The sequence below is a fragment of the Populus alba genome, chromosome 1 (assembly GCF_005239225.2).
Source record: "Populus alba chromosome 1, ASM523922v2, whole genome shotgun sequence".
Taxonomy (NCBI): Eukaryota; Viridiplantae; Streptophyta; class Magnoliopsida; order Malpighiales; family Salicaceae; genus Populus; species Populus alba.
This window is the reverse complement of record NC_133284.1, coordinates 30,114,031-30,128,632: the sequence shown is the minus strand read 5'-3', so window position 1 is coordinate 30,128,632 and position 14,602 is coordinate 30,114,031. Positions and strand designations below refer to the sequence as shown.

Here is a 14,602-nt window from a genome sequence, read left to right as displayed (position 1 = left end):
AAATTAATAGGTTATTTTTTCATGAAATTATCAAACATCAAAAAAATAATTTACTTTTTAAAAATTTATTTTTTATAAAAATCAATTAAAAAAACTATTTTCCAGCAAATAAATAAGGTCTAAGCAAAATAATGACACCAAGTGAATGATTGCTAATTTTAGGCGGCATTTGTCTATGTAGTTGGACCATGTTTTGAAAAAAAAATAGCTCTAAAATATTATTTATTTTGTTTTTTTCTTGGTTTTAATATACTAGTATTAAAAATAAATTTTTAAAAATATAAAAATCTTATTTTAATATATTTATAAATAAAAAATATTTTTTAAAAAAATATATATACAATAATTTATAGCATGCTCTTAATCAATTCCGCTTATCTAGTGGGATTTTATTTTGTGAGGCAATAATATTTTAATATATTTTTAATAAAAAAATAATTTAAAAAAACAACCATCATTATAATTTTAAATGAAATGAAAATATAGTGATGAGCACTTGTTTGTGTGTATATATATTATGAAGTATTGTATTCTCTTGAAATCTTCAAATTAGTGATATTTGAAGTTATAAATAGCGATCAATACATATAATCTTAGAATTATAAGAATGTGTGCAGGCTGTGCTCCACTTCTGTTTTCAGATTTTAGATATATGCCCGTTTTAAATTGTTTTCCATTATATTCGAAAGGAAAGAGTTTTTTTTTTTTCTTTTTTTGCCTCCACAAACAGAAAAGGGAAGTATCCAGTTTGAACCCACCTATCCCATGGGCTGGGCCATTTTTTAATGCTTTCAAAATTTCAATTTAAATCCACCCATCCCATGTGTTGGGCCGCTTTCAAATCCTACTTGGATGTAGATATGGACCCACTTGGCAAAGACAGCCCAGATTGAATTGTTATGAAATCACCAATATATATATATATATATATATATATATATATATATATATATATATATATATAGCAAGTGGGCTAGTGGCAATAATGCCCCCAAGGACAAACGCAGGAGACCCCGAGCCCAGTGCAAAAAAGACGTTGACTGGATGGCACGTGCTCGCGGGGTCCCCACACAAGGAATTTTGCTCGTGCCATCCACCCCGATTCCTTGTATGATATGTTTTTGTCTTCCTCTTCCACATGGTTTTTGCGGTGGTTAATCTATTTATTTATTTCTTGAAAATCGGGTCTTTTGTAACATACGCTGCCCATCTTTTCGATATCAGTTTTTCTTTTTTCTTTATTCATTTTCTTGGACAAATCAGACAATTAGCACACAAAATATTGATGATTTAACATTGAAGCAAAATTGTTTGGGCTAAATAACATAGTTGAACCATGTCATGTTTTAAAATATCAACATTTAATAAATATTATGTTTTTAAAGCATAAATAATTAAGACTCTAATTACATGGCTCAACCGGTCAATGATTCATAATAATCAGTGAAACTGCTCAATTAATTCTAAACATAATAAAAAAATCTCAAAATTATTAAAATTAGGGGAGCTCGATGAGATTTTTTATATGTAGATACTTGACAATCCACACAGCGATGCAGTGATTATTATAGGAAAAACAGTCTTCAGAAAGTCCTATAAAAATTCGGGCGCAATACAATGATCATGTCAGAAGTTATGATCATTTTGAGCTGTTATTATAGTTTGGCGCAATCAAATATTCTATTGAACTTAGACCTCTTTCGATGATTTATAAAAATATTTGTTATGTCATCCATGAAATCTATTTGTAGTAGATCCCCGTTTAGTCAATAAATATTTATATCTAACTGCTCATAATCATCTCCTACTGTGTGAATAATAATTTTTTTAGATTTTAATTGGAGTTTGTTTTTTAGTTTGCAAGTTAGACAAATACAGTTTTGACTTGTGAAACATATTTGGAATAAAAACTTCATAAAATCATGGTTTTTATTTGAAATAATCGATTGGTTAATATAATTGAATTCGACCAGTCGACTGGTTAAAATAGAATATTGGATTTTTACCTTGTAAAAAATGGTTTGAAGATTGAAATATTAAGGTTGAAGATTGGATTTTAATTTTGTTGCGCTTCAAAGGCACGATATTTATTAAATAATAAATATTGTTGTTTTAAAGGGTGACATGGTTAAATTGTGTTATTTTATTAAATTCTTTTGAAATAATATTTTTTTGCTAAATTTTTATATTTAATATGCTAATTTTTTTTTAAAATCCCATTTTCTTTCACTAAATTTCATTTTCTCTTAATTTTATCTGGACTCCTTCTCTTTTATCTTAATAATTTTTCAATTCATTACATGCAGGGGTGGAAGGAGGAGGGGCTGGCAGCGACCCCGATCCTTATAAGTAAATGCCCCTCTTTTATAAATATTTATAATTTTAATAAAAATATCTGAAATTTTTTCTTGACCTCCTAATTTATAATTTGGCTCCTTCTATTTTTTTTTTGTTTTTGCTCCACCCCTGATACATGTGTTATTTAAAAAAATTTTTTTTTTATAGAAAACACCTAATGGATAGCGCCTGTCTAATTCATGATCGACAACGTTTGATATAAAAATAAGAATACAATTAAACTACACGTGTTAATTAGTGGGCTCCACAACCGACCGCTAATTTCACGCTCTCGAAGTTCAAAGCAGTAATTGTGAAATCTGATCATTTGCATGTTGGATATTCAAAGTACATTTAAGGTGAGTGGAGGGTATGGGATAAAATTATAAATAACTTTATATATATATATATATATATATATGCGCACTTGCTTGACAAGTAGAGTTTTGGATAATTTTTATTTTATATTTGTGACTTTTTGTTAAGTAAAAATAATTTTAATTTAATAAAATATAATTTATTTATTATTAAAAAAATATTAAATAAAGGTTTTGTACCCTTGCCTAATCAATCACCAGCTTAAGTCGACTTTGTTGAGATTACTTACAGTAAATTAGTCAATCATATACCGTATATGATTTTAAAGACAATTGAACGATACACGTGAAATGATGGGTAATATTAAGGTTGTTAAAAATATTTTTTATATATAATATAAAAAATATAATATAAATTTGGATAATAAAACTATAAAATTACAAGTATTTTTTTAATTAATTATATATTAATAACTCCAGTTAAATACTAAATAACAATATAACATAATTAAAACAAAAAAAAATACAAAATAAAAAAATTCAAGCACCTTAATATATATATATATATATATAAAGCTAAGAATAGCAGGGCAATTAATCATTTAATTTATAAAAAATCCAGAATCGATCGACTATTTAATCATACAAAACCCAAAAACCCACTCATTTATACTTCATATAAGCTCAACCATTCTTTCCCCTCGCTTCCTCTCCCTTATTGCATTCGAACACAGTTCATTCATGAAGCCTAAGTGATGCTATATAGTATAATATCATGGTGTCACGGAGTAATTTTTTGCTTCGCAAATAAATCCTGCGGCACAACCTAGTTCCTCACTAAACTCAGCATTTCCTCGCCAATCTCACTTTGTGCTTGCCTAAGTAACTAAGTGTTTCTCCTCACCCAAGAGGTTCCCACTTTCCCAAGCTAAAAGACAAGCAGAATGCACATGTAAATTGCACGTTACAAAGCAAAGCGCACCGAGAATATAAGAAGAACCCTCAACCTTTATTTATCTCATCAACAAATGATTACACAATGAGTATATGTGCTATGTTCAGAAATTGCATGCTACACAGCCAAACTTACACATGTTATTTCCTACCTACAAACAAGAGTTGCAACAACTATTTATAGCCAAGTAAGTGAGCTGCATGGCACATCCATGATCCTTATTTTTAGGACATATTGTGGCACTTTCTTTTCTACGATCTCCATGATCTTAGTGGCCTTATTTTCCAGCAAGTAGGTGGACAATTAATGCCTATGATTCCACGATACCATGATCTAGGAAGTCCACAACTCCCACTCACCCACGTTCTACATGCCCACCTGGCAGCCCCAACTGCTAGTTCTTGCTGCGTCAGCTGTTGAGTCACTTGTATGCTTTGGACAGTCATTCGTCCAAGTTTTAGATCATGCCAAGTCGAACCCTTGACTTGCACAAATTGTTGCGCGCTATTGAATTCACATTTGCATGCAGGTACTAATATCTGCGCTGCTGAAATTTCGCGACAGCTCCCAGTTCTCGTCAGCCTATCTCCTTGATGAGTTTTCCTACCTGGCCTGGATATTCCATCGTTCAGTCCATGTTCGTCAACAATTTACACTTCTGATTTTTTTTTGACGAACCTATAGCTGCACAAATCTGCGCTGTCGATTTATCCCACTGTTGACATAATTGTCAGCATTCTTAGACATTATTTTGGAAAACCTGCTAAAGCTAGGACTCATGTACATCAACATTGTTACCATCTAAAAGTATGTTAATGATTATTTTTTAAAATAATTTTTTTTTTATTTTTTAAAATAATTAACAAGTCCAAACCACCTAAAAATATAAAAAAATATTATTATTATTTTTAAAAAAATTAAATATGGTCTAGTCATGTTTTGGACCAGGAACGGAATACCAAACTGGAGTACGTAATGCAAAACATGTGAATTGCACGACTAGTGTTGAGACATGGAAGCATCTACAGGAGTAAATGCATGGAAGTGACTACAAATTCTTCATCGCGCGTTACGGGAGGGGGCGGGGGAAGTTGTGTCAGAGTGAAAGCAAGTGAACGTGCACTCTTTCGAAACGCCATGGGACTAGTAGTCACATGCTCCGTTTCAGGCGCGTGTCCTAGCGAACACGGAGACCAGACAAAACTAGTTGCCGCACTTTTGTCTCTTTGCAAAAACATCATCAAACAGTTCTAAATTGTTTATTCAAAATAAAATCAATAAAATGAAATTTCATAATAATGCATGTGACCTTTTGAAAAAAAGTAAACCGTGCAAAATGCAGAATCTTAGATGACCTTTTGACACACCAATAATGCAAAAAAAATAATTTTTTTTAAAAAAAAATAAAAAAAATAATTTTTAAAATATTTTAAAATAAAAATTATTTTTAAAAATAACAACAACTACAATCCCAAAACATATTTATAACTCAAAGCCAAACACATTATAACACATAGGAGTAGTTATGATTGCAGTTGCGGTATTTAATATATTAATGTACAGTGAATTATGATGTAACAGTAATAAAGTTAAAAGTAAAGATAAAGTGAAGATATTTATGAAATGACTATAATAAGATGGTTGTGATGGATATTTATAATAAGAAATCGATAAAATGATAATTATACCTCTAATAAAACATTAGCTGGCGGCGGCGGCTAGTGGTTGCGGGGTTGATGGTGGTTCTGAAGGGGCTGTGATGATAATAGCTGCTATGATGGCGGTGATGATATTAGTCACGAGCATAAATAAAAACATTATTCCTAAAATAATTAGCACAATATCCATTATTATAAATGATGTTTCTCCTAGAAGCCCATTAAAACTCTCTAATCTCTATGATATCTTAGACCCGTCGCTCTCCCTCTCCCAGTCTTCGTTCTTTGAATAAAAAATATAAATATAAATATAAATATAAATATAAATCCAAATTTCTAATTTAAATTATGAAAATACGTGTAGATTTAATTCCTTATTGGGAAATGTTTAGGCGTGTTTACCGAAGAGGCCAGTGGCGTTACCTCTATCCTTTCTTGTTTTTGAGGCTGATCTGAATCTTCCCTCCCGGAGTCCCACCTCTAAGCCTTGTCTTCTTGCTCCATTGTGTAAAAGACAAACCCTAAAAAATTGAAGGGCGAGAAAGCAGAGAGCGAGGGAGAAACCCAAAAACCAACACCAAAAGAAAAGAGTGAGGCGGAGAGAAAAGTGAGTGCAGGTGAGTTCACTCTCCCCGGGCTGTTGCACGTTTGCACAACCACATGTTGCGGCTGCCCTCGTTTGTTCACAGAAAAATGTTTTTTCTTTTAAAAAGTGGATTGTTTGAAAATTAACTCTTAAAATTTAAATTATTTTTTTTATATATAACGTCATGGAAAATAATTTCTAATAAAATTGATTATTTTTAAATACCCCCCCCTCCCTTTCCCGAACACTTCAGCCTATATATCTACTTTCCTGCTACAGAAGGGTGAAGTTTTTGTGGTATGATATTATTTTGGGTTTTCCATCGCCATGGATTCTTATGAAGCTGCTAACATGGTGTTTTCAAGGATCCAAAACTTGGAACCTGAAAATGCCTCAAAAATCATGGGCTACCTTCTCTTGCAAGACTATGGAGAGAAAGAGATGATACGTTTTGCCTTTGGACCAGAGAAACTTCTGCACAATCTCATTCTCTATGCCAAAACCCAACTGGGATTTCTCTCAAACAAAACCTCTTCTTCACCTTTTATTCCTTCCTCTAGACCCTGTCCCTTGTCCATCCCCTCTTCAAGAATCACAAACAACAATGGCTTTGACATCACAAACCCCTCTTCTCCCTCTACAAACTCTTGGCATTTTTCGAGTCCCAACTCCACTTCGCCACTCTCTTATGCCAATGTTGTTAATGGAGCCAGTAGTATTAATGCTAGTTCAACACCTTTTCAGTCCACCGTCTCGTTATCTAATGCGTTTCCTTACAGCAATAACAATAGTAGTGCCAGTGATCTCGTTGATGAATATGAACTCCAGGATCGCTTTTCCTTTCTCAATGATTCAAAGACAGATGGTTTATTTGATCCAAGGGCGGAGTTAGCCACGAGTCCAACTGAATATGGTGATAACGGCTCGCACAAGCGAAGTTTTTCAGAACCAGACACGTGTGTTGGTTCGGAAGATTCAAACTCCGGGTTTGGTTGGAAGCCTTGCTTATATTTTTCGAGAGGGTTTTGCAAAAATGGTTCAGGTTGCAGGTTTGTTCATGGAGATTCGGCTGATACAGCTGCCATTGTTGGTTCACCAGGTGAACTCTTCGAGTTTGAACAGTGTCTACAAGTACTTAGGTCAAAGGCTGCTGCCCAGCAAAAGAAGCTAGCAGCAGCCTCCCAGTTCATGGCTGGATCTAATTTTTTATCTCACAATAAAAGCTTGGACTTCCTTCATCAGCAACAAAATGACAGCCAAAGGTATATGCATTGCACATGGAGTCGAGGCTTGAAAACCTTTTTCAGTTTTTACTTGTAATGCTACTATAATCTCCGACTTGCTATTTTCGAAAAGGGGTGGGGGGATTTTTGGTAGTTGATTTTTTTAATTGTGGTAGCTCCAACTTGCTGTTTTAGATCAGCTGCGGTAGCTGCATTGATGATGGGGGATGAGCTTCACAAGTCTGGAAGAATCCGGCCTGGAAGGAATGATTTTTCGCAAATTGGACTGGGAGGAGCAACGAGCCCAAGTTCAAGACAGATCTATTTGACATTCCCAGCTGATAGTACGTTCAGAGAAGAAGACGTTTCAAATTATTTTAGGTCAGTTTTTTTCTCGTTTTTCCATGAATAAAATTTGAATTTTGAACAATTTGCCGAAAATAGTTTCTTTGCTGGTGTGGTTTTGAAGCATTTACGGGCCCGTGCAAGATGTGAGGATCCCATACCAGCAGAAAAGAATGTTTGGATTTGTTACATTTGTGTTTGCAGAGACAGTGAGGCTTATTTTGGCAAAAGGGAACCCGCATTTTGTATGTGATTCCCGTGTACTTGTTAAGCCTTACAAGGAGAAGGGAAAAGTCCCAGACAAGTATAGTTTTATACCATTCATCTTGAGAATATTTGCGTTTATTAGTTTCTTTGTATCGGATCGGTCAATGATAGTTATGTTCCTAATTTAACCATTTTAGAAAGCATCATCAACAGCAACCGATTGAGAGGGAAGAGTATTCAGCTTGTCCTAACCCATCCAGGTTCAATTCCAGAGAGCCATTTGATCTCCATATTGGTAACTAAACAAGCCATAATTTTCATTTTATAATCTAAAATTGTAATGGTTTTTAGTGAAGGATTGTTTCTGGTCTATAGGAGCGACAATGGTATACAGTGCTCAAGAGATGTTGAGCAGAAAATTAAAGGAAGAGGCTGATTTACAGCAAGCTATTGAATTCCAAGGGAGAAGGCTATTGAATCTGCAACTTCTAGACTTGAAAAATAACAGTCATCATCATCAACATCAACATCGATACCTTCATGGTTTGATAACTGGGTCTCCGCCTTCACCAACTATCCTGCACAGTCCCAACAAACAAACTCTCTCTTTTCCTGGTGATGACATTGATCAAGATGTTCCTCGAGGTTTGTTAATCGATCCTCAATCGTTGTCAATTTTTACATTTAGGCTCATGATTTTGGATGGCAATGAAGGTAGCATCTACTGTCTTGCTGCAGGTAATGATGGCAACCCTGATGCCGCGGTTGCTCAAAATGCTTTTTCAGATGCTGACAAGGAAGGGAGTCCAGCTTGCGATCACAATGATGGCAATCGCAATCATAGAGATAAAGAGGAGAAGTCCAACAATGAAGAAAGCTATCTCCATGAAAAGTAAGAAAGCACATTTACGCTTAGATTCTGGTTATTTTTTTTACATGTTCTACTTTATTTTTCTGTTTTTCGTTGTAGTATCTCTTTTTCATTCTATTCACCATTACTTTTCCCTCCCCTTTATGTTCCATAACTTTATGTTGCATCATGTGAGCAGTTTGGAGCATATTCTCCCAGACAATCTCTTTGCTTCTCCTAAGAAATCAGCTGGTGACCCCCTCACTGTCTTCTCCGCAGCTTCCGTGGAGGCTGATGAAAATACCACAAGCACAACATCATCTTCTCTGAACATGACTTCTCTTAACTCATGTTCTCTCCAAAAGCCCAGGTAAATACATAAAAACACACTCACTTTTATGACCTCTATCAAAGGAAGATGGTTAATCATTACACCTGCTCTTTTCGCTCTTTTCAGGTTGTCTTCTGGGCCTGGAACCATTGGCATATAGGGAGCAAAAGTGAGCGTGGCCAGCAGTGGAGAGATTTGACAATTTTTTAGGGTGAGAGATCATCAAAATTAGTGTAGTGAAAATTATAGGCATGTACAATCCATTCAATCTCACAGCTTTCTGTCTAATTGGATTCCGTTATAATATATGGACTTTTTTTTTAATCCTTTGCAGACATATTGGAAGCACATACAGAAGTAAAAGAAATCCTCTAGCTTGTATTAGCCAAAAAACAGTAAAAACTATACCCACGACAAAGAAAAGGATCTGTAGGCCAGATCTTAGCAAAGATCACCATCGTCATCAACACACACTACTTACAACGAATACATAAAAGCATACATAAAGGAGCAGATGAACTGCAAGGGAGTGGGGTCTCCCTCTCTGCGGTATGTACGTGCTGGGGGACCACTCAACACTTGCATTGCAGAGCAAACAAAAGTCCAGTAGTTAATCCCTTATTTGTAATTCAAGTGCTTTTCTTTATTTTGTTTTACCCTCCTTTTAGTATGAGGTGAAAAGAAATAGAAATTAATGCCTTGTTTGTTTGTTTCAAGGAAACTGAATTTCCTCATTTTCCCATGTTTGGGAACCATTTGGAAAGTCAGTCAAAGTAAAGTGAATTTCGGTCAACAAATAAATTGCTTTTACCCGCAGGAAAGTGTTTTCCTTTCCTTGTCAAAAGGAAAACACTTTCCTTTATTGATAAAACACATCTTCCCCTCTCCTCCTTTCTGTGTCCGAAAACAGTTGAAAGAATTATAACAAAAAAACCCTTGATATTGTTTATTTGTTGCCTGTTCCGAAGAAAATAATTTCTCTGTATTTGTATTTGCTGCGCAAACAATCCATCATTGTTGGGTAAGCTGTCTCTCAATTTTTTTCCCATACCCAGTTTGATTTTTCATATCCTTGTCACATTCAAACAATCTCACAAAAAAACCCAAATTTATCACAAGCAAGCAAGCCATTAAAAACAAATTTTTTCTTGCACCTTCGGTCCAACCAGTCTTACCTTGTTTCCCGAACAAAGAGAGGGGAAACTGTCAGGGGGGGATGAGAACTGGGACTGAGGAGCAGATCCTTGATGGGAAGAGAAAGAGAGCTGAGAGAGAACAACCCGAGAGAACAGCCGTGAGAGAACTGGGTATGCAGGAGGGGAAACCGAATGAGGGGAAACCCAGGGGAATTTGAGGGGAATGAGGGGAAATGAGGGGAAACTGATTGACAGTGGAATGAGGGGAATGAAAGGGAAAATGAAAGAGGGGAAACCGAATGAGAGGGGAAATGAAAGGGGAAATGAGGGAGGGGAAACCGAATGCAGTGGGAATAAAAGAATTGGAATTAATAACTACAATTGAATATTTTGACAGTAATAGCAATTGAAAATGGTAAGCTTATATTTCTTTAAGAATTATATAACGTTTGAGTGTTGAATGTAGAATAAGCTATGCATCAGGGGACAATAAATATTTTTGTATGTATTTATCTTTTAAAAAATTCTTTATATATATATAAAAAAAACCCAAATATATAACTCTTACCATAAACTAATTTGGCTTTCTTCATATGAAAAAAAAAAACTTATTTTAAGCTTTTAAAATTGAAAAAAATATATTAATAGGTTTTACATAGAAAAATATTTCACAAGCTTATTTCTCTATAATATGATATGATATATATAATTATATTTTATAAAATAAGCTATGTATGAATATAGGATATAATAAAAAAAATTCATCATTATACTTTTTAGATTTCATTTTTTTTTTTATTGTAAGTGATTAAATATTTTATATATATTAGATAAACTTGAAAAAAAATTAATTCATTAATAAATTATTTTCCAGTTCATTTTTCATAACACAACCAAACACTGGAAAGTGTTTTCCAGTTCATTTTCCATAACACTACCAAATATCGGAAAATACTTTTTCAGAATTTACTTTTTAGAAATTCACTTTTCTCCAAATTCACTTTTCAAAAAAAAATTATTTTTCTGCAAATAAACGGAGCCTAAGACGGTATGGAAGAAAAACACTACTTCTGACATCACTGTGTATAGAGATAGACCCCAGTAAGGTAAGAAGATCTGTTGCAGCAGAAGTACAACCACTGGACACCAAGGCAGACCTTAAAAGGTAAAGAAATGCAATTGGCTCAACAAAGTAGATGAACTGCAAGGGAGTGGGGTCTCCCTCTCTGCGGTATGCACGTGCTGGGGGACCACTCAACACTTGCATTGCAGAGCAAACAAAAGTCCAGTAGTTAATCCCTTATTTGTAATTCAAGTGCTTTTCTTTATTTTGTTTTACCCTCCTTTTAGTATGAGGTGAAAAGAAATAGAAATTAATGCCCTGTTTGTTTCAAGGAAACTGAATTCCAGGAATTCAATTTCCTCATTTTTCCATGTTTGGGAACCATTTAGAAAGTCAGTCAAAGGAAAGTGAATTCCAATCAACAAATAAATTGCTTTTACCTGCAGGAAAGTGTTTTCCTTTCCTTGTCAAAAGGAAAACACTTTCCTTTATTGATAAAACATATCTTCCCCTCTCCTCCTTTTTGTGTCCGAAAACAGTTGAAAGAATTATAACAAAAAAAACCTTGATATTGTTTATTTGTTGCCTGTTTCGAAGAAAACAATTTTTCTGTATTTGTATTTGCTACGCAAACAATCCATCATTGTTGGGTAAGCTGCCTCTCAATTTTTTTCCCATACCCAGTTTGATTTTTCATCTCCTCGTCACATTCAAACAATCTCACAAAAAAACCCAACCAAATTTATCACAAGCAAGCAAGCCATTAAAAACAAATTTTTTCTTGCACATTCGGCCCCAACCAGTCTTACCTTGTTTCTCGAACAAAGAGAACAAAGAGAGGGGAAACTGTCGGGAGGGGGGGGATGAGAACTGGGACTGAGGAGCAGATCCTTGATGGGAAGAGAAAGAGAGCTAAGAGAGAACAACCCGAGAGAACAGTCATGAGAGAACTGGGTATGCAGGAGGGGAAACCGAATGGGGGAAAACCCAGGGGAATGGCAGGGGAATGAGGGAAATGAAAGAGGGGAAACCGAATGACAGTGAGAATGACAGAGGGGAAACCGAATGAGAGGGGAAATGAGGGAGGGGAAGCCGAATGCAGTGGGAATAAAAGAATTGAAATTAATAACTACAATTGAATATTTTGACAGTAATAGCAATTGAAAATGGTAAGCTTATATTTCTTTAAGAATCATATAACGTTTGAGTGTTGAATGTAGAATAAGCTATGCATTAGGGAATAATAAATATTTTTTGTATGTATTTATCTTTAAAAAAATTCTTTATATATATATATATATATATAAAAAAAAAACCTAAATATATAACTCTTACCATAAACTAATTTGGCTTTCTTAATATGGAAAAAAAAAAAAACTTATTTTAAGCTTTTAAAATTGAAAAAAATATATTAATAGGTTTTACATAAAAAATATTTCACAAGCTTATTTCTCTATAATATAATATGATATATATAGTTATATTTTATAAAATAAGTTATGTATGAATATAGGATATAATAAAAAAAATTCATCATTATACTTTTTAGATTTTATTTTTTTTATTGTAAGTGATTAAATATTTTTTATATATTAGATAAACTTGAAAAAAAATTAATTCATTAATAAATTATTTTCCAGTTTATTTTCCATAACATAACAAAATACTGAAAAGTGTTTTCCAGTTCATTTTCCATAACACTATCAAATATCAAAAAATATTTTCCCATAATTTATTTTTTAGAAATTCATTTTTTTTTAAATTTACTTTTCAAAAGAAAATCACTTTACTCCAAACAAACATAGGATAAAACTGTATGGAAGAAAAACACTACTTCTGACGTCACTGTGTACAGAGATAGACCCCAGTAAGGTAAGAAGATCTGTAGCAGCAGAAGTACAGCCACTGGACACCAAGGCAGACCTTAAAAGGTAAAGAAATGCAATTGGCTCAAGCGGAGTGCAAGAGCTGCGCTTTTTTACTGTCAGTGTCCTGTGCCCCCCATTAGATTATAGAACAGGTAGAGCTATATTTCTGGGGAAAAAAACATATTCGAGGGTAAATAAAAGATTGTTCTTTCATGTGAATAAAATCTACTTTAAGGGAAGGGAATCCTTCTCTCATTTTGTGGTTACGTTTAGGTCGCCATGAATAGGTTAGGGCCACACTCTCACATGGGGTGTGTAAAATGACTCCTCTCCCTTTCACTCTTCTAACCTCGTTCACGTTTAAATTATTTTCCCTTTCTTCTTCCTAGCTAGCTGTTTATCCTGGGTGTAAAACTAGAGGTTTCAGCAGCACATGGATGCATTTAGTGCACTCATTCTCCATGGTGGTGTGATGGCCCGTTTTGTTAGGTTATTGATCTCTCTTGAGCATCGTGTTCTTGCGTATGTTTTGCCCAGCGAGTAGATCTTGTACCGAGGACCACCGCGGGGAATATTTATGGTTGATAACTAAGATGCTGATAGATTTCTGATATTTGCTTTGCTTTGCTTTGCTTTGCACTGATTTGGGGTTAGGATGACGATGTCATGCACCCCTCCTCGAATGCAATTTGCAGGCTTCGCTGTCTCCAATTTGGTTAATAAATAGCCTCTGAAATATTTGTCAAGCATGGTGTCCAATTCACATCATTTTCATTTCGTGGAAAGATTAGAGATGCTTTGAAGAAGAAATTGTAATCACAGCTGCGCCTTGTTTCTAATTAAGGTAGTTTTATCCACGGCTACTAATACTAATTTAAGTGTTATAAACTTCAGAATAATTAATTAAAAAATATATAAATTGATAAAGACATTCATGATTAAAAAATAAAATAAAAAGGTAGTCTTATCCAGGATTTATTGATGGGATTAGTGGCTAGGGGTAAGTGATATCTCATTATCAGGTTTCGGTGGTGCTTGTCAATTTCAAGGGTGATGCTGATTGAAAGTGAGTTTGCCTTTCAATTTCTTTTCTGTATATTTCAAAATGCACTGTGCCAAAGGATCAAACACTTGGTGATACAAAATCTGTGATGGATCCCACTTGAGTCTTGACTCAGCAGTTAAAAGGATTTGTTTTTTTTTTTATATCCTGGGTTCAAATCTCACCGTGCACGCTTGTCATTCTTGCAGTACCTTACATATTTATTGGGTTTGCAAGATGTTCAGTGAGCCATGAGATTAGTCGTAGTGCGTGTAAGCTGACTCGAACACAAGTATAAATAAATAAAAAAAAATCTGTGATGGATCCTCACTACCAAGGTCTTCCAATCGTTTAATATAATGCGACTGTGTCATCAAAATCTCGTTCTTGACGACTCGAATTTGGCAGACATTTGTTGGAGCTATTATTGCGAGTTAGCTAGCATTCATCACCATCAGGCGAGGCACCAAACTGCAACCCCATGGACAACTCTCACACCGAACCCTTTTCTTTCTTTTGTTTACCATTATTAGTGATGAAAATTCTTTGATCTTGTTAGAATATAGAAATGAGGGGGAAAGAACCTAACTTTCTTAAAGTAGACCTTGCTAAGAGAAGTGGGATTGATTTTGTTCATGATAAAGTTTGATTGTTGATCAAAACTGATTGAGTGTTATACAACCT

At 34.3% G+C, this 14,602-nt stretch overlaps 1 protein-coding gene and 1 long non-coding RNA gene across 2 annotated transcripts; one reads left to right on the top strand and one right to left on the bottom strand.

Annotated features, from left to right (window-relative positions):
• Positions 1-4,166: 4,166 nt before the first annotated feature.
• Positions 4,167-5,823, bottom strand: LOC140954699 (uncharacterized). Its single transcript, XR_012168149.1, has 3 exons — positions 5,691-5,823; positions 5,298-5,378; positions 4,167-4,324 (listed from the first exon to the last, which is right to left on the bottom strand). It is a non-coding gene; the product is annotated as an uncharacterized lncRNA (long non-coding RNA).
• LOC118032961 (zinc finger CCCH domain-containing protein 46) lies at positions 5,708-9,680 on the top strand. Its single transcript, XM_035037768.2, has 9 exons — positions 5,708-7,115; positions 7,272-7,457; positions 7,546-7,725; positions 7,826-7,923; positions 8,004-8,273; positions 8,367-8,520; positions 8,678-8,848; positions 8,936-9,020; positions 9,144-9,680. The coding sequence occupies exons 1-8, from the start codon at positions 6,181-6,183 to the stop codon at positions 8,967-8,969; spliced, it is 2,028 nt and encodes a 675-aa protein (XP_034893659.1). The 5' UTR covers positions 5,708-6,180; the 3' UTR covers positions 8,970-9,020; positions 9,144-9,680.
• The last annotated feature ends 4,922 nt before the right edge of the window (positions 9,681-14,602 follow it).

What these genes read in the sequence shown, in the direction of transcription:
- LOC118032961 (XM_035037768.2), top strand. Translation starts at nt 6,181, where the DNA reads ATGGATTCTTATGAAGCTGCTAACATGGTGTTTTCAAGGATCCAAAAC. An exon ending in CAACAAAATGACAGCCAAAG is followed by an intron (nt 7,116 to 7,271) that starts GTATATGCATTG and finishes TTGCTGTTTTAG; the next exon opens with ATCAGCTGCGGTAGCTGCAT. An exon ending in GACGTTTCAAATTATTTTAG is followed by an intron (nt 7,458 to 7,545) that starts GTCAGTTTTTTT and finishes GTGGTTTTGAAG; the next exon opens with CATTTACGGGCCCGTGCAAG.